Source organism: Vanessa cardui, chromosome 8 (assembly GCF_905220365.1).
Source record: "Vanessa cardui chromosome 8, ilVanCard2.1, whole genome shotgun sequence".
NCBI lineage: Eukaryota > Metazoa > Arthropoda > Insecta > Lepidoptera > Nymphalidae > Vanessa > Vanessa cardui.
In genome coordinates this window covers 5,833,217-5,851,830 of record NC_061130.1, presented here as the reverse complement: position 1 = coordinate 5,851,830, position 18,614 = coordinate 5,833,217, and the positions used below count along the sequence as shown (strand labels likewise).

The 18,614-nt window shown below is 32.6% G+C and overlaps 4 protein-coding genes across 4 annotated transcripts; 3 read left to right on the top strand and 1 right to left on the bottom strand.

Moving 5' to 3' along the window:
* The first annotated feature begins 8,829 nt into the window (after positions 1-8,829).
* LOC124531978 (histidine-rich glycoprotein-like) lies at positions 8,830-9,970 on the top strand. The gene has a single exon (XM_047106582.1). It carries the CDS (start codon positions 9,154-9,156, stop codon positions 9,868-9,870), a length of 717 nt encoding a protein of 238 aa, XP_046962538.1. The 5' UTR covers positions 8,830-9,153; the 3' UTR covers positions 9,871-9,970.
* A 4,090-nt stretch (positions 9,971-14,060) lies between these two features.
* LOC124532065 (histidine-rich glycoprotein-like) lies at positions 14,061-14,823 on the top strand. Its single transcript, XM_047106702.1, has one exon. The coding sequence runs from the start codon at positions 14,086-14,088 to the stop codon at positions 14,821-14,823; it is 738 nt and encodes a 245-aa protein (XP_046962658.1). The 5' UTR covers positions 14,061-14,085.
* Positions 14,824-15,115: 292 nt separating this feature from the next.
* On the top strand, positions 15,116-16,113 carry LOC124532014 (histidine-rich glycoprotein-like). The gene is made up of 2 exons (XM_047106631.1): positions 15,116-15,246; positions 15,325-16,113. Exon 2 carries the CDS (start codon positions 15,330-15,332, stop codon positions 16,098-16,100), a length of 771 nt encoding a protein of 256 aa, XP_046962587.1. The 5' UTR covers positions 15,116-15,246; positions 15,325-15,329; the 3' UTR covers positions 16,101-16,113.
* Positions 16,114-17,483: 1,370 nt separating this feature from the next.
* Positions 17,484-18,529, bottom strand: LOC124531809 (eukaryotic translation initiation factor 3 subunit K). The gene is made up of 3 exons (XM_047106338.1): positions 18,143-18,529; positions 17,836-18,055; positions 17,484-17,729 (listed from the first exon to the last, which is right to left on the bottom strand). The coding sequence occupies exons 1-3, from the start codon at positions 18,413-18,415 to the stop codon at positions 17,578-17,580; spliced, it is 645 nt and encodes a 214-aa protein (XP_046962294.1). The 5' UTR covers positions 18,416-18,529; the 3' UTR covers positions 17,484-17,577.
* Positions 18,530-18,614: the final 85 nt, after the last annotated feature.

The window sequence follows — 18,614 nt, the reverse complement described above, 5'->3', positions numbered from 1 at the left end:
GGTAAAATCAAAATGTCCAGTGCCTACATTTATATCTACTTAATAGGGATTATTGCATAAAATAAAACTATTTGTTTAGGTACGAACTTCATAAGCTACCTACAACCAATAATGTTCCGCATTATATAATTTAATTTAATTCCAAGTTAATAATTCATACAATGCAAGCGCGAGATATATTATTAATAGAATAATAGTAATTTTTAGGGTAAATTAATTAATAATTATTATGAAGGAAAAGGAAGAAAATTAGATATATGAGCAATTATAAAATATGTACCTACGCATATAACAGTCTATTATTATAAAACGAATAAATTTATTAGTAATAAAAAATATAAAATGAAAGATGGTTGAATAAAAAAAAACAAATGAGATTAACAAAACAAGTTATGGACCTACATTTTCAATTATCATTTATAAAATATTAACATTTTAATTCTAAGTACATAATGAATGATAAAATATTGCCAATTATACACGATTAATATATTTTAACTTCAAAAAGTTCAAAGTAATGCTTATTTATTTATCTGTTGAATCTAAACTACTTTTAAAATCATACATGTAAAATGACTATTCAATGACACAATCTGAGCTACCAATCACATTACATTATGTGAATCAGAGTTCGCCACACACGGGGCTCATTGTAAGACGCGAGGATTAACATCGTCTAACAGCCAACAAATTGAGCGAAGGCTTAGTTGCTGAATGTTGCGCCCCCGGCCTTCACGACGTGTTCGCCTTTTTGCAGCTTACAAAACAACAATGTCTAATACAGACATACCTACATGTCAATAAACGACACATGTCCTTTTTAACAAACAAAAAATGCAGAAACATGCCTCAAGGATTAATGTAAGTAAAAAAGTTTATACGAAAATAAACTGGCAACACTTTTAGTGACTTTTTAAAACTTGCATGTGCATTCGTTACTACCATACCATACTTGCATAAGTTACTTCCATATTTTACTTATTTTTTAATAAGTAGGTAAATATAGTTATTAGTTTTGACCAAATTAAAAGAAAAACTGAATTGTAAAATTCTATCTTCTAAACAACGGTACGATTAAGTAAACGTTAACGTTTATATTATTTTTAACGTCTAAGCATACTCATTGCTTGGGTAGCAAAAGCAAAAGTAAAAACCTATTATGTACAGGAAATACAATTATTATGATTACAATTTTAATAGGTAGTTGAAACTCTCAAAACTCGTAACAGTTCGTTTAGGTTTTGCTCTTAAAACATTTGGCAATTTTAATATAGTGTATTATGTAGGTATTAGTGAATCCCAATTTAACGCTTATTAATATAATTAATTAAATAAAAGTTAACTTCAATTATATTATATGACTTTCTTTTCGGAGTTTTGTTTGTTTCACATTTATTAGATACTGAAGAAAAAAAAGTTATAAAATCTCTGTAGTATAAGTTTAAGTACCAACAAAAATGTTATATTAAACATCCCATAAATTTTTGATAAGAAATTTACATGCTTGGTACGTGTAGCCATTAAAAAGTAAAGAAAATATCATCATTTTATATAGTAAGTAAACTAGCAACCCTGTACCAACTTTTAATGTAATTAATTCGCTAAAAGTTCTGGATTCTCTGATTTGCAGAATGAAAGTGTGTGTATCTTGCCTCATAATATAATGGAAAAAAAAAACATCAAATCTATATCATCCAACTCATAATGAGCTAATGAATCAATTTATAATGTAATTGTTTTTATTTATTTAAACTCAGATAATCTGCGATCGTTAAGTACACTTTTCTATTTTCATGTGACTATTTAGAAGGCTATCGAGAAGAGCTGACTGGAGACTCATTAGTTAGTCTTTTTTAAAACTTAAATGTTTATTTTTATTTATATAATATGCATGGAAATGAGTGAAGACTTTCAAGAGTCTCAGATGTCCCTCGATCGTTTTAGCCAGCAGCAAACATTCATTGAGTGAGCAAAAGCTGTTATTATAAAAATCTTGCGTCCGCGGAGTAGAGTGGAGCGGAGGCGGCGGGCGGCGCAACTCTTCGCAAATATTTACAAAGGTGGGAGCCAGAAACCCGAGCGCGCTTCTGTTTGCCTATAATTGATGTAATTAGTCGTGTCGACCAGCTGCTGACGATAAAACCTCACATTTAATGTTTAAATAGTTAATACGATACTTTCACGAACCGGAAACATCTTTACGGTGTCCTGTTCTAGCAAATATTGGTCACACTCGTTGATGCGTGACGACCATTGGCTATAGATTTGGGATTCTACAGGTGTATAAAGAAAAAATAATATGAAATATAACACAAACAAGTAAACACGTAGCCTTAACCGCACTATAACCTTGTTCAAATTATTCAATATATGTTTTGTACCAAAGAGTTTTCGAAATTATAAGTTTCCCGAGAATCCCGAGCGTTTCAAAGCATAATATAAATACCTAAATAATTTTCTGTCATCCAAGAATTAAAATTAATTTCGATGAATATCGATTTCATTTTATTGACAAAATGTAATATTATGTACATAATGTAATGTAAAGCTATAACATGTATAGATGTCAACGATTTGTGTCGCTAAACGGGCAGCTGCCAATCCCGTTGATACCGGCAATGCAAAATTAACTGCGTATAATGCGGCGATTATCCACGTATAACTTAATACGGCCGTTCACATAAAGAGCATAAGTATTAAAATATCTAACAATAGAAGGGATTATCCCGGCTAACCTCCCAGCGCCACAATGTACATATTCCCTCACCACTTTCATCAATGTGAATAGTGGATTTGTTCAGTTTATTCATATGAGACAACCTATATTAAAAATGTTTTAGATGATTTCAGTTAACTTTATTTATATTTTGTAGTGAGTGGGACAAACATTTCAACTGAATTCAAAACAAGTTCAAATCAGTCGATTCAGGTGATATTTCGCAAGACCCAGTATATTATAGTACTGGTGATTACGTGACCTCAGAAATAAAATAATTTTTCTAAAAAATAACATCGAATTCAAAGTAATCACTTAAAAATAATTTGATTTAAACACGTATTATTGAAATCGGCCGATCGTATGTAAAGAATTCTACATTTTGTTTTTCACTCAAAATCGTCCGACTCCAATAATACGTGTTTAAATCAAATTATTTTATATTACTTTTTAGTGATCACTTTGAAGTCGATGTTATTTTTTTAGAAAAAAAAAAAAATATTTTAGTCTTTTAGCGTTATTTTCTCAAAATAGTCATTAAAAGTCCTTTTGTAACAAATGGTTATTTGTTGATTTTTTTCAAAAAGAGCTGAATCTATTTCAATAAAACTTATATGGGACCACTTCTGGAGCATGATATACCAAACAATAACAAAACAAAAGAAAATTTTAGTGAAACTGTACTTCTTTTCATAAAAGCTACGGAGAGGAGTATAAATCCATATATGAATGTTGAAAGAACTATTTCCTAACTACTCGTAATTGAGGACTTACACCTTCCATTATTGCCAAAAGCAAATGCCAATATAACTTCAGAAAATATGTAAAACTATATGTAATGTGCCTATAAAATTTGAGGGTTCCCCTCGATTTCTCCGGGATCACATCATCAGACACTGATATCCTCATCATGGTACCATTCCAGGAGTATTTTCTTTCTAATTAAAAAAAAAATCATCAAAATTATCAAAACAAACATAAAAAAAATATATACGGGTCGAATTGAGAACACTCCTTTTGTAGAAGTCGCTTAAAAAACCATTTGCCACTTTTTTGCTTCAGCTTTGTCTAGTCTTTGGAGACGTATCGACCTCGCTTTTCCAAGTCTTAGTCTATAGATTCCATTCCAGGACTTTTATCTCCCTCCCGAAAATAACAAATGCTAATTAACCAAAGACAGATGCTAAAGCTTTATTAAAAATTATTTCTTGAAGGCGCTTCAATTGGGGATGAAAGTTTGTTTACCGAAACTATTTCTTCATTTATGAGAGATCGTTCAGTATTCCGTACATACGCTTTAACTTGTGAATTAAAAAGATTGAATGGTTGTGTGCATGTTCATCATTACAAATATAGTATGCTACTACCAAAAAGAAGAAACTACTTTAGAAAATTTGGTAGGTGGCTTTTGAATATTTTCCAATCATTCAATCCGCTCACTTGATCTATCGAATTTCAAAGTACCTATGTGTGATAGATATTATATCACACACGAGTAAAGAAATTATTTACCGCGGGTATGTTGTGATGCATTTTAGATGTAATATTTAAAACCGATAAACCAGTTATAATCCGTATGAAAAAATAGCTTAGCATTTAATTATTAAGCTTAATTTTATTTTTAATAAATTTAGGCATTAATTGAATAATAAAAGGATTTATTTTGTGTAATTCTGAATAAATATAGAAACGGTTAAATATTACATTTTATCAGCATTTTAACATCATTTAAAATATAAATATTAATCTAATATAAAATTTTAAGGTCGAAATGGCCTAGTGGTTAGAACTCTTGCATCTTAACCGATGTTTGCGAGTTCAAATCAAGTTCAAACCCAGGCAAACGCCACTAAATATTCATGTGCTTAATTAGTGTTTATAATTCATCTCGTGCTCGGCGGTGAAGTAAAACAACGTGAGGAAACCTGCATGTGTCTAATTTCATAGAAATTCTGCCACATGTATTTTCCACCAACCCTATGAATGTATATGTTCCAAACCTTCTCCAAAAAGGGAGGGGAGGCCTTAGTCCATTTACAGGCAGTTGATATTGATGATGATGATAAATTGTTAGTTAAAAGTGTGTACACTAGGGTTTATTCGTTCAGAAATAAAATAAATATTTACACGCTTTATTGCCGTATTCTCATCAACGAACGATTTTTTTATTTTTATTTTGAGTCAGGTCTCTATTTAAGATGCCTAAGAATTGTCGAGAATGTAGACAACCAAATTGGCTACGAACTGGTTTTGTAAACCACCTACCTTTTTACACGAGGTACGTACCTACGCATTAGTTATTCTATTATTAAAACATTAATATAATACGTACATTACTGTGTTCCGATTTGGGTTTAAGGGTGAGTAAGTGAGTTTAACAATAGACTCAATTGATGACTTAGGGATTGATTAATACTTGTCATAGTATCTATGTCTATGGGTGATCAATTTTCCGTGTTCTTTCTTAAATTAAATTTATTTTTTTTGTTATGTATATGCAATATACTTTTACATCGTGACAAAACTATTTGTATTTATATATTAATATAATTGGAAGTCTGATATGATTTTCGGCATATAAATATCTTTAATTTAATCGAGTGATGTTTATTTAGCGATATGCCGACTTTATTTCGTCCTGTGAATATTGTCAGTCATTACGTATAGTTCCTTATATTATGTTATGCAACGCTGTAGATATATTAAGCGAGCAAATACATAATACTTTATAAAATCAACAAATTAGACGATATATCGTGACGTAGTCTGCAAAGAATACGATCGAGATGCATAGTCGTAAAATTACACTTTACGTACGACGTATTAAACGATATAGTTTTTTATTTAAATACACTTCGAACACGTTGTGATGAAATTTTAGGATTGACGCCCGGTATTTGAATGGTCATACTGATTCTAGGTTTAGTTAGATAGATAGATACAAACTTTATTGCACTCAATATCATATAAAATAACATTACATATAAAATGGTTCATTATAGAAAATTGAAGGCAATGGCGGCCTTATCACTAAAAGCGATCTCTTACAGGCAACCCACAAGATGAGGACAACATATTCTGTAGAGAGGGTAGTGCATATTATATTATGATGCATACATATACAATGGATATTTGATTTAATACAATTTAATACAAAATACAATTACATATAAAGAAAACGTAAAATAAACATACATAGGTTTATAGATATATTTTTTTGTAAATGATAAGAATTAAATAAAGTAAATTTGAAAACTGACCTTTTGTATAGGTATAATGAAATTATATAAGTATACCAAATAAATATACTGAATCTTTTAAAAACTCCGTGTGTAACGGTTCCCATATAGTCAACTTCTCACGGCTGGACTAAGGCCTCCTCACCCTTTTCAGAAGAAGGTTTGGAACATATTTGACCACGCTTGTCCAATGCGGCTTGGTGGAATACACATGTGACAGAATTTCTTATGAAATTAGAAGCATGCAGGTTTCCTCACGATGTTTTCCTTTACCGCCGAGTACGAGATTAATTATAAACACAACCATAACCTCTGGGCCACCTATTAATAAATTAGAGTATTAAATAAAAAAATGATACAAATTGAATAAAACGCTATAAATCTTGTAGTTATGTAAGAGGAAAAACCGCTCGTCAGATAAAACTTACATCTTAGAAATAATCTACGGCTGACAAATTTACGTTCATTTTTATTAACATAAAAAGTGCACAGTGCTTAGAGTACGTGACTGTTGAACGCGACTTACGGGTTCAAACCCGGAAATAAACCTGAAATTTCATGTGCTTTACTATGTGTACAATAATATTAAGCGCATGAAATAAAACAGAAAAAAATAAACGGCCGGGGCATTCGAGGAAAATATCGTGAAAACCAGCATGCGTCAAGTGAAAATATGTATGGTGTCGCAACACCAGGCGATGAGGCAGTGTCCTGGATTAAGGGGTGCATGTCAGACACCTTCTCGTGGTGCACCCTGGGCAACGGGGCCGGCTTGAGCTTGCTCGTCGGCCACGGCTGAGACTGGCGAGAGGGATGCCTCGGGGCTGCTCCCGGTACGTTCCTGGTTGGCGTCAAGGCGGATCATGTGACTGACCTCGTTGGCTAGATGCGTAAACGCATTTCCTCCTCGTTAAACAAAACAAAAAAGTTACGTGGATTAAGCTCAAAGTCTTCTCAAAAACGAGATTAAGCCTTAACCCAACAATAGCATGCTCACAGGATGTACATCAGTATCATCCAGCCCTTAGTATTCAGCCAATATTGAACGCCATTTCAAAGCAGAAAATTAGCTCCCAGTCTACGGCTAGTTTTTGCATAAGTCAAATTAGACTAGTTACAAAATAAAGAAAAAAATATTATCCAATATTACAAACGTAATAGTATTATCGTGGTTAGTCTAACAGGATTTAGTGATATAGTAGGCTAGGCTTCTTAACTATCTACTTGGTATTACGCGTAAGCATGACGCCCTCGATGCTAGGTATAAGAGTATTAGTATTTAGTACAGGACTTTGTTAAAACTAGGTCTCGTTTGAAACATCGACGCGCTACTTAAACAACAATAGAGTTACAAATACATCGCTTGCATTTGGAACAACTGTCATATAGACTCTTCCGAAACCAAAAATTCGATATAGTCCATGAAGTCATAAAAATGTGTAGAAAAACTCTTACAATAACCTTGAGAACAGTACGTCTAATGAAAGCGAGCCTTTAGAAAAGCACTCAGTGAAGCGTGTCGATCGTGAACTTATTCAGTTGTGTAACTGCACCGGCGAACTGTCTCATGTTCAATATTAAATTAACAAACTCGGTAAATGAGTTGAGCATAACATAACTATTAACGTTATTAAATATTTCGTAAATGAAACTATCTATTTATCGATACTATTCTAAAAATAAATATAAACACACAAAATAATGACCAGTGTCGTAGCATAAATTCGTTGTGACGAAATATTTTGAAGTATCTAAACTATTATATTGTACTGAAAATTACAAAATTGGCCTAGATCCGATAGTTTTTAAATAATAAATAAAATAAAGAGTTACCTAGCTAGAACACCTGAATCTTAATCAAAGGTTCAAAGTTCAAATCCTGAAAAGCACTACTCAATTTTCATGTGCTTAATTGAGATGTATGGCATGTATAGATATAGGTATGTATATATAGTTTTCGACAAATTAGTTTTAATTTTTCACACGTTATGTAATATCGAGTATAAATTAAACAAAGAGCTGGTGCCTATTACGTACATTGATATAATAAAAGTATTTATAAATTTTATATGATAGCAATTTATTTAATTTTTATAAATACATCATAAAACATATCGGACGCCGACTACAACAGAATAGAGGAAATAAAAAATACACATCGTACTTACAATTTTTTTTTTTTTTTAACTATGTATCCTGTCTTTAACCTATTTAAAAAAATCACTGATAGACTCAAAGGCGTGTATAATCGAAGTGAATGTACAAACAGACAGATAATGAAGAGGACGTATGCAGGAAGGGAGTACATTAAACAAGTTTAGTCGCTCGGAAGAATTGTTTAACGCTAACCAAATAGCGGCCTTTCAAAGAATCCACTAAGCAGATAATTTACGATTGGTTCGGGATTATGCGCCTTCAATCAACTACCATGAATCGAGATCTACGAACATGGTTGACTTTATAGAAAACATTTCGGATATAATACCTTATATTCATAATAATATCTATAAGATTCAAAGAAACTTAATAATCTGTGAATTACAGCGTGAAGTTATGAACATGTTTACTTAGGTAAGATGATTTGTAAAGTATGAATTAAATAAATAATACATAATAATACTAAATTAGCTTCAAACTACAGTTATTAATATAGTTGCGTTTTGGTTTGTTTTACTAATGCGTGTGCATAATGTTTTAGTTTCCAAGGTTGTTAACACAGCGGATGGTTCATATTTCTTATGGTTCCATTGTCTACTGGCAATCGTGACCACGTACCATTTGATGGTCTGTGAGCCTTTCTGCCAACTTTTTTTAAATTAAATGATATCAATTCTTTTTCAATTCAATTTAAGCTGACTTGCGATTGAGTGTTATTGTGTAATGTATGTATATCTAATATTAAATCCACCACACGCCACACAACATTGTGTACACTTTATTTGTTGATGGATACACAATGTTTCGAAATCACACTTCAAGGGTTTTAGTTTTTTAAACTTTTGGTTTAAAATTAAATACAATTACAGCGGCAGCTAAAAAAGCGTCCCTGAACCAGTAGTACAGATAAAACAGTTGCGGAATATTTATGTTTCTCCACCGCTGCACCACTGATCACTTGCTAATATAAAATAGACAATCTGTGTTTCAAACGTCAGTTACAACCGGACTTCCGATAGAGAGTCACAACAACTCCCTATCATGAGAGTGTTAATACTTTTAGCAGTGCTATGTGTAGTGGTGGCGTGCACCGCTCATGAAGCGGAGGACCAGGCCGTGGCCGCCAGCAAGGGCCATAAACACGAGCATGGTGGAGGCCATCACCACCACTCACATCACCATCACGACCACGGCGGTAAGGGACACAAGGGCCACAAGGGACACCACCATCACCACAAGGGCGATGAGGGACACCATGGCAAACACCATCATGAGGGACACCACCATGAGCACGGCGGCGGTCACAAGAAACACTGGGACGAGCATGACCACCATGGTGAACATCACGAACATGGACACCACCACAAAGGCGAAAAACATGGTCACCATGAACATCATGACAAAGGTGAACATGTCGACGGATACCACAAGAAACACCACAAGGACCACTTCCACAAGGATCATCACTTCCACGACGGCCACCACCACGAAGGCAAGCACCATAAGCACGGACATCATCATGGACACCACGAAAAGCACGGAGGACACCACAAGAAGGGTGGTCACCATCACTCCGGTCACCATGATGACCACTATGGCAAACATGGACACCATGACAAGCATCACTATGACGAGGATCATCACGGCCACAAGGGTCATCACGGACATGATGAACACCACCACCATCATCATGACCATGGCAAGAAGGGCGGTCATGATGACCACAAGCACTGGGGATTCCATCATGGAAAGCATTAATAGTCTACTTAACCGTAATTGTTATGAATTTTTGTTGCCAATTATGAAATTTGTTATCATTAATTTTTATATGTTTTATACACCAAATAAATATAGCTGAAGTTATACTGTTGAGTAATTATTAAAGTTTTCAAATAATATGTCTTTTTTATTTATAATTAATAGTAAATAACAATTCTTCTTAAATAAATATGAACAATTTGTTTGTTATGCGTATTTTACGATTAATTAAAATAAAGCTTATCATTCAGCCGATGTCTATATACATACGACCAATAGATAAATCAGACCTTAACTGAAGGACTAAGGTTCAAAATTGGGCTAAGTTTAAATATTCATTTCATATAGTACACACACATACGTCTTGTCTCAATAAAAGTCTTTGACAGAAGGATAGTAAAACACGTTATTGATCTTAATATTAAGTTTCGTTTTCTTAACAACAACGTTAAATAAAATGTAAAGTAATATTATAAATGCGAAAATGGGTTTGTTTGTTTACCTCTTTTCGATCGAATTGCATCTCTTTCAATTATATTTAAACTATTACTACATAAACCTACATCTGTTTTAAAACTGCAAACTATATCTTATCACGTATCATATATGTAGTTTATCAATTTATAATCGAAATGCATCTAGCTAGCTATGTAGCTGAGGTGTCCATATCTTCTGAACTGTAATAACGAGAAAAGGCCTAGTTGAATTTTAATTGAACAAAAAGATTTATTAGCTCGAATTAGATACGGAGGAAAACAAGCATGAATCTCATTAATACATTTTAATACGAATTATAAGATATATGGCTTAATTTATTCACAGTTGCTATCTGTTGCCTACAACTATTATATAGCATAGCTTAAAATTCAAATTGATAAAAATACTATTAATATTTTCGTTCATTAACACAAAAATGTACAATTCATCTAAATTAGATACCTGATTTATGTCTGCTTATGCGACAAAGTTATAACATTTTTTTTTATAATACTCGACTAACTGCGTCGCTTAAACTCACTTTACAAATCTAATTAATTATTTTGCGTATAGAAAATTTAATTAAATTGCGCACAAAGTGTCCGAGCGAAGGTCGATTTCCGAACGAAACCGAAGTCAATCGGCCATCGACACAACCTTCGACCGAGCTGAAGGTTTGGCTGACCACATCCCAAGTCACTTTTACATAGTTCCTATTTCTTTAATTGTAACACTAAAGCTGAGCTAGTAACTAATTACTTAAAATTATCTTATTATTATCTGTTCAACTTTGATCAATTAAGAAATGGGGTTATGTCGTCCTGACCATTACAGTGACTAATAAAAAGAAAAACCGTTAATCTACGTGGTCATTGTCACGGTCTAGTGTCTACGTGTAATTGTAATGTATCCTAATTACAATGACCATGTTGTATATGTGCACACAAACACCGGTGCACATATTCCCTCAGTCTCATAATCCGATGGGACGGTATATTCAACACGACTGGAAAGAATTAGCAGAAAGAGGCAGGCATGCGCTATATCTAAGAGCTTTCCGTGGCCTGGGAGTGTAGTGGCAGCACAAGATTGAATCTTAATGTGGGCAAGATACAGTTTGTGAGGCCCTTGTTTTTATTTGTTGTTTTTTTTTTTGTATAAAGTACTCTGATCCCAATGTTATATTGTACTTTTTCAAATTTCTCTTTGCACAGCGAGGCCGTGGCCACACCTCTCACGCCTTACGCCGCCACTGCGGGAGTGTACATATTTCAAACCTCCAGAATCGGGGCTGTTATTGAAAAATTTTCGACGAGAAAAATATTTTATCATTTTATTTTATTTTATCCTGTACTCAGAACCCCGAAATCTGTAGCCTTATAATTATCAACTGAACCAACGAAATATCAATGGCACGTCGTCAAATATTGCTATTTTAATTTTGTAGGAGAAGTAGTCGTAGAGAAACAAAACTGACATTACAAGCGTATCTATGATTCATGATCATATTGCAAACAGAATAAAGACTTAATTGTTCCTACTAAAAGTAATATGACATCACTATGATCCTTTAATAAAATAAGAAGAATCATTATAAAGTGTTTTATTTTATAATAAATAGCCAACGAAAAAAGATCTTTGATGAAGTTATCCTGCGCTGATTGAATCCTAGAGGTGAACTACAAACTGTCTGATACTGGGTGCTACTTACGTCTGGTATGGAGTTTTGTTTTACCAAAACAAAGCTGTCATGTCCAAGATGAAAAAATGTTCCTTCCTTGAATTATAAACAAATATTATAAATAATAAATAATTTCTTTTGTCTTTTCCTCATTTATATAAAGGTATATTTATGTATACATTTTTATAACATAGCTAATCGGCATGACATAAGCGCCGCAAGAAATTTTAATCACTCCTTACATAAACTAATGCGTCAGCTCATGCCTGTAATTACAGTGGCTCGTTCACTCTTTAAACCGGAACACAACATTCCTGCTATTGCTGCTTGTCGTCAAAATCTGTCCATCCGTTCCAGATATAAGCCAGAAAAAACAGACAGACAGACAACCAAAAATTGTAAAAAGTGTTAGTATGGTATATGTACCGTGGATACATACATACATATGTATTAGTAATAAAGCAATTAATTTAATATTACAAACAAACAATTCAATATTATTGTATTCATAGATTTTATTAAAAAAAATTCAAGAGCTTGAACATTTGAGCTCGAAGACTGTAGCTCTATAGACGTTATCAGCTTAATTTTTAGGACGTATAGTACTATTATTGTTTTATTAAAAATTTTAAGTGACCATATGTAATACGATTTATCGTTGTCGCTACTTGTCTCCACAAAGAATGGAAGAGTGCCATGGCAAAAAAAAAACACAAAATACATATTCCAAATTACACTACCTGTATGTAATGTTAAACAAAATAATTATTGCCACATACAATGAGATTTATTTCTCACGCTGACTAATCAAAGTACAAAACGAAGAAGGAAGTCAGTAAATATTGTAGACACTTTCTCAAAACAGACAGCACATTATGGTGACAAAATTATTTTAAATATAATATAAGTCTACAACCACAAATTAAATGTATAAATCAAATATCATCATTCAAATGCATTACTTTATTTATTGCTTCATATTACTTCCAACTTACTTCAAACAGGGAATAAGGATACTCCCTGTTTGTCGTAATATAGTATATTTTATTAAATAGGTAATTCCATAAAAAAAATGTTACAGATACACGTACAATCATAAATGAAAAGTATAGTATTAGAATAAACATTTGATACGAAAAAAAAATATTGTGAACCCAATATAAAAAAAAATGTAGACCCATTTTAAGATCACTAATTTTCCTCGATCCACAATGTTCATCCGTTCGATATAAGGTGCCCAATGAATGTATCATCATTCGAATTACTAATTTACACAAACGCCTTGCAAAATTTCAAATCGTTGAGAATTGTATAGATACAAAACCGAAATAATTTCACCAGATTATTTTAAATGGCATACAATGAATCTAATTATCTCTACTCAATTACAAAATTTATTCTTTGTACTGTTTATTGCAAATTGTATTGCATTATATAATTTATTTATCGATAAAAATAAATAACTTTTAGAAAAAATTAAAATATTTTATCGAGAAGTTCTTGATAATATTCGCAGATCAACTCACGATCAATAAAAACCTATATGATAAACGTTAAGATCTTCTGCATACAAATATTAACAAAAGTTATTTGCCCACTAATTAAATAAATCTTGTGTCTTTAGTAGTTAATTTAATGTTTTCAAACAACAATACTCTTTTGAAAATATAATTTACTTACCTATTTGAAACTAGATATTTAGGCTCCTCCCCCATAAATTTCAGTTTGTATGTAAAATTACATTCACATACGTATATACACACACCCACTCGGATAAAGATCGGTCGTACTTTTTCTTTCGTAAATTTTTAATGCATATGTCTAATTACATATGCATTAAAAATTTTGAATAAAATCAATCTAAAATGCGTTGATATAATGTTGTAATAAACAAATGGCATGGGCGTAACGGTTGCTCCGACGTCCTTGCCCGGTAATTTCACCAGCTGCAATCAGCTGCTTTAATGAATTATATAAATGCCCTGTCGAGCGGTTGTAAAGTCAGTTGACTCCCAGTGTTAAAACCATAAGCTTAGTTATTTGAAATATTCGTCACAATGAGGACGCTTGTCGCCCTTACCTTATTAGGATGCGCCTTAGTTGTTTGCTCCGGCCGCGAGATCGGCAAGGAAGAATCCGACTTGGTGGCTGCGGCTAGCCATCATAAAGGCCATCATCACGAAGAAGGTGGTGGTAAAGAGCACCACGGTCATCATCATCACGAACATGGTGAAAAGGGTCACAAAGGTCACAAGGGACACCATCACCATCACAAAGGTGAACATGATGAACATCACAAACATCATCATGCTGGCCATCATCATGAAGATGGCGGTGGACATAAAAAGCACTGGGATGAACATGATCATCATGGCAAACATCACGAACATGGACATCATCACAAGGGCGGTAAACACCACCACAAAAAACATCATGATAAGGGCGAAGAAGTTGAAGGTTACCATAAGAAGTACCATAAGGACGAATACCACAAGGACCATCACTTCTATGATGACCACCACAAGGAAGGTAAACATCACAAACACGGCAAGCACCACGGTCATCACGAAAAACATGGAGGACATCACAAAAAGGGCGGCCATCACCATTCCGGACATGACGAACATCATCATGGCAAAAAGGGACACCATGATAAGCATCATTATGATGAAGATCACAAGGGTCACAAGGGACACCATGGACATGAGGAACATCATCACCACCATCACGATCACGGGAAAAAGGGCGGTCACGCAGATCACAAGCACTGGGGATTCCATCATGGAAAACACTAAACTTTCAAACATTACTTTAAAAATTAATTATATAATTTTTTTACTCACGTTTTGTTATGCCAATAGTTTTGTAAATAAATAATTGTTATTATTTTACGGGAAGTTTTTTTTTATTCCACGAATATAAATACATAGATAATATATATAGATACGCTTTTATATTTGTTTATAAAAAAAATATAATAATAAATCAATCTAATAATATAATAGCCACTGTAACGGAACTAATTTTGTTTAACCGTAAACTACTGATGTCGTCACCTTAAGCGTCGGAATCAGTCGTCCAGAAATATACAGCAATGTGATTGCTAAAGATCACTCTGTAATCGACAACAGATGAAAGCGACATTATCAATATAAATGCAAACTATTGCAACGATTATACCACAACGAGCTCAGCTCAGCAAGCCTTCATACCTTCTGGTAAGACTATTTCAAGTTTAATTCTAATATTATTATCTTATGCGAAATAATTAAATAACAAACTCAACCTTTTTACAGTAAACATGAAGGCTTTATTCTTTCTCGTGCTGCTAGTTTGCAGTGTTATACTAGTAAACACTCGTCATCTTGAAAATGAAGAAAAAACAAAGGCATTAGAGTCCTTAGACCAATTGGTCGCAGGAACGGAAAAGAAAGAGTCGAAGAGCAGTCACAAAGAAGAAGGCGGTGGGAAGGAACACCATGCTCATCACCATAAGGAAGAAGGAGAAAAGGGTGAAAAGGGCTATAAATCTCACCATCATCATGATAAAGGAGAACATGGTGATCACGGCAAACATCATCATGAAGGTCACCACGACGAACATGGTGGACACAAAAAGAAACACCACGACGAACATGATCACCATGGAGAACATCATGAGGCAGAACATGGTCATAAGGGTGGGAAGTTTGGTCACAAAAAAGGACACAAAAAGGGATCAAAGACCACTGGATTCCATCACAAATCTCATAAAGATGAATATCATAAGGAACATAAGTTTTATGATGACTTCCATAAGGGTGGTCATCACCACAAGCATGGAGACTTCCATGGCCATCATGACAATAAAGAAGGACATCACAAGAAGGGTGGTCATCATGAGAAAGGTCATCATGAAAAACATCATGGCAAGAAAGGAAAACATGACAAAGGACATTATGATGAAGACCATAAAGGACACAAAGGTCATCATGGACATGAAGAGCACCATGCTCACCATCACGACCATGGTAAGAAGGAAGGCCATGCCGGAGGAAAGGAGTTTGGGTACAGTCATGGAAAGAAAGCATAAAAATATTTTCACACAGAAAGTTATACTTTATACATTGTTATATTATTTTATTATATCAAGTCATTTTTGAATATTGTTATTTAAAATTTTATAAAATAAAATTAAATATATTATAAAGTGTCTTTTATTTATATTAAAAAAAGTGTATGAATATGATCCCTCCATGTGTACTTTTAATGTAATTATTTAAAATATGATTATTGTGTTAGATATAAAGATTATAATTATTATTTATGATTATTTCTCAAGCAGTTCAATAATGTAACTACGTTATTATATAATCAACCGCCAACATTTTATAAATATCAAAATATAAACACATTTATTATTATTTGTATTGCGCAACTGTAAGAGTTTCAAAAACACTGAGACGAAAATATCGCTCTTTACTGCATTGGTTCGTAGCGTATTTGAGGATAGTTTGGAAAATTAGAAAATGTACAAAAAAGATTACTCGGGCATTTAACCTAGTCTCAATTTAGCTAAAAAACTACAAAGCTATGAAGAGAGGTTATCATTTTTCAAACTCCTTTCGCTTCAAAACCGTAGAAGCGTTCTAGACAAACTATTTATGTTCAAATTAGTCAATGTTAGTCAATGGTTTTTGTTGCCGAAAATAATGTTTCCTGCTCCTTCTAGATCCTTCAGAGCATCTACTTACACATTTTGTCGAAAGTTTTGCTCATTCACGTTATGGTCGTCGATCCCCAATAAACAGATTAATTATTAACTACAACAGCATGTATAAAATAGCAACTTCCTCACATAATAATAAAAAGAACGAAAATATTCCAACGGTTTATCCAAACATTGACATTTTTAATTATAATATACTTTGTTTTAAGAAAAAAAACAATAGTGTGTCATCATTCTCCTGCCCTTATCCCTTATAATTCATAGACTATAATAGTTCAGTAACTCCAAATGGTTATCCTGGTTTTAAGATGTTAAATACAAACTGAAAATTAATATTCCTGTGTATAATTCAAACTTTCTATTTGATTATGACATTTTACATTCTTTAACAATGTATTTAAACTCACAATAGATAATTTTGCTTAATTTAATTATTTTCAACATTTTGACAAAAAACCATATGAAGACTGTTTTCCGATTGTCTCTTTATTTTTATTAATTCTATAATGTTTTATCACTTAACTTTTTACAATGCTGACTTATATTTTAATTTCCAAGTAATCTTAGAACACCTGTAAAAAATTAGGCAATTACCCATTTACTTATTATGACTTTTGATTTACTGTGTATTTTTGTTGTAGTACAACAAAAATACACAGTTGTTGGTGTAGTAAAATAAATAAATAAATTATGAAATGCAAAGATAATAAAGTTCACTATAGCATATATAAATAAAAAAAATCATACTGTTTTTTAAGAATATTTAATTTAAATTAATTTGTGCAATATAGATTAACACAAATTATTATATTGACAATATTTATTTTCAACCAAATATTCTTTACAAGATAGCCATCAAAGGTGCTAGATGTTCAAATTCAATTTTCTCAGTAATGTTCTTAGTCTTGATGTTTTCATCTTGATTAGCTATGAAGATAAGGTCTCCTTCATCACGCCAACCATATTTTTTCACCCAATGTTTCAAAGTTATGTCTGGAAATAATGTAATATAAAAATTATTCATTTTATTTGATTGCATGAAAAACAGAAAGTTCTCTTTACTTTTCTAGTATAATTCAATGTGCATCTTTATACTAACCATCAATTCCTCCTAAAAGGTTTGCAAGATTGTTCTTATCGATGGTTTGGAAGGTGATGCCTACAACGTGGCAAACAAACTTGCGAATGGAGTCATAAAAGCTACTGATGCGATTGCAAAGCTCTGGCATCTGATGAACTCTGTTCCAAAACTGAGCGAAATCACATTGCTCTAAAATGTCAGCCAAATATTTAATTTGAGATATTGTTTCATTTTCTACCTGAAAGTATATAAATTTGTCAGGGTTTTAGAATAAAAATGTGATTATATTAAATACAAATGTACATAATATTATTTTAGTACTTACAACTGACTCGAGAAGTAAACATTTACACAAAGTAAAATCAGTGTGAGGAAAATTTGTAAGCGCCTTTAGTAGAATTTGGCACGTTATATCAGGGTTAAACTTCTCAGGATTAAATTGGTAAAGTTTGAGCACGGCTAAATTTGCTTCCAAATCATAGGTATTCTCCTTTGATTGCATTTCAACGTAGCGTTCTAACGTGTGAAGATTAGCTGGGTTATACCTTTCTATACTTTTTAATATTGTAGCAACGGTTTGTCTCATTGTCTCCGCCATTTTAAACTTTTACTTTTTTTTATTTACAATCTTAAGTGATAGTTTTTTTTAAGATTTTCCGCAAATACTAGATTACACGAAACTTACGCGTGGTAAAGAGAACAATATATATATTTGACATTTTGACAGTTATAGAACAGATATTTGTCAATGGCACAGGTAATTATTAAAATATATTAATTAAATAAATATTTTAATG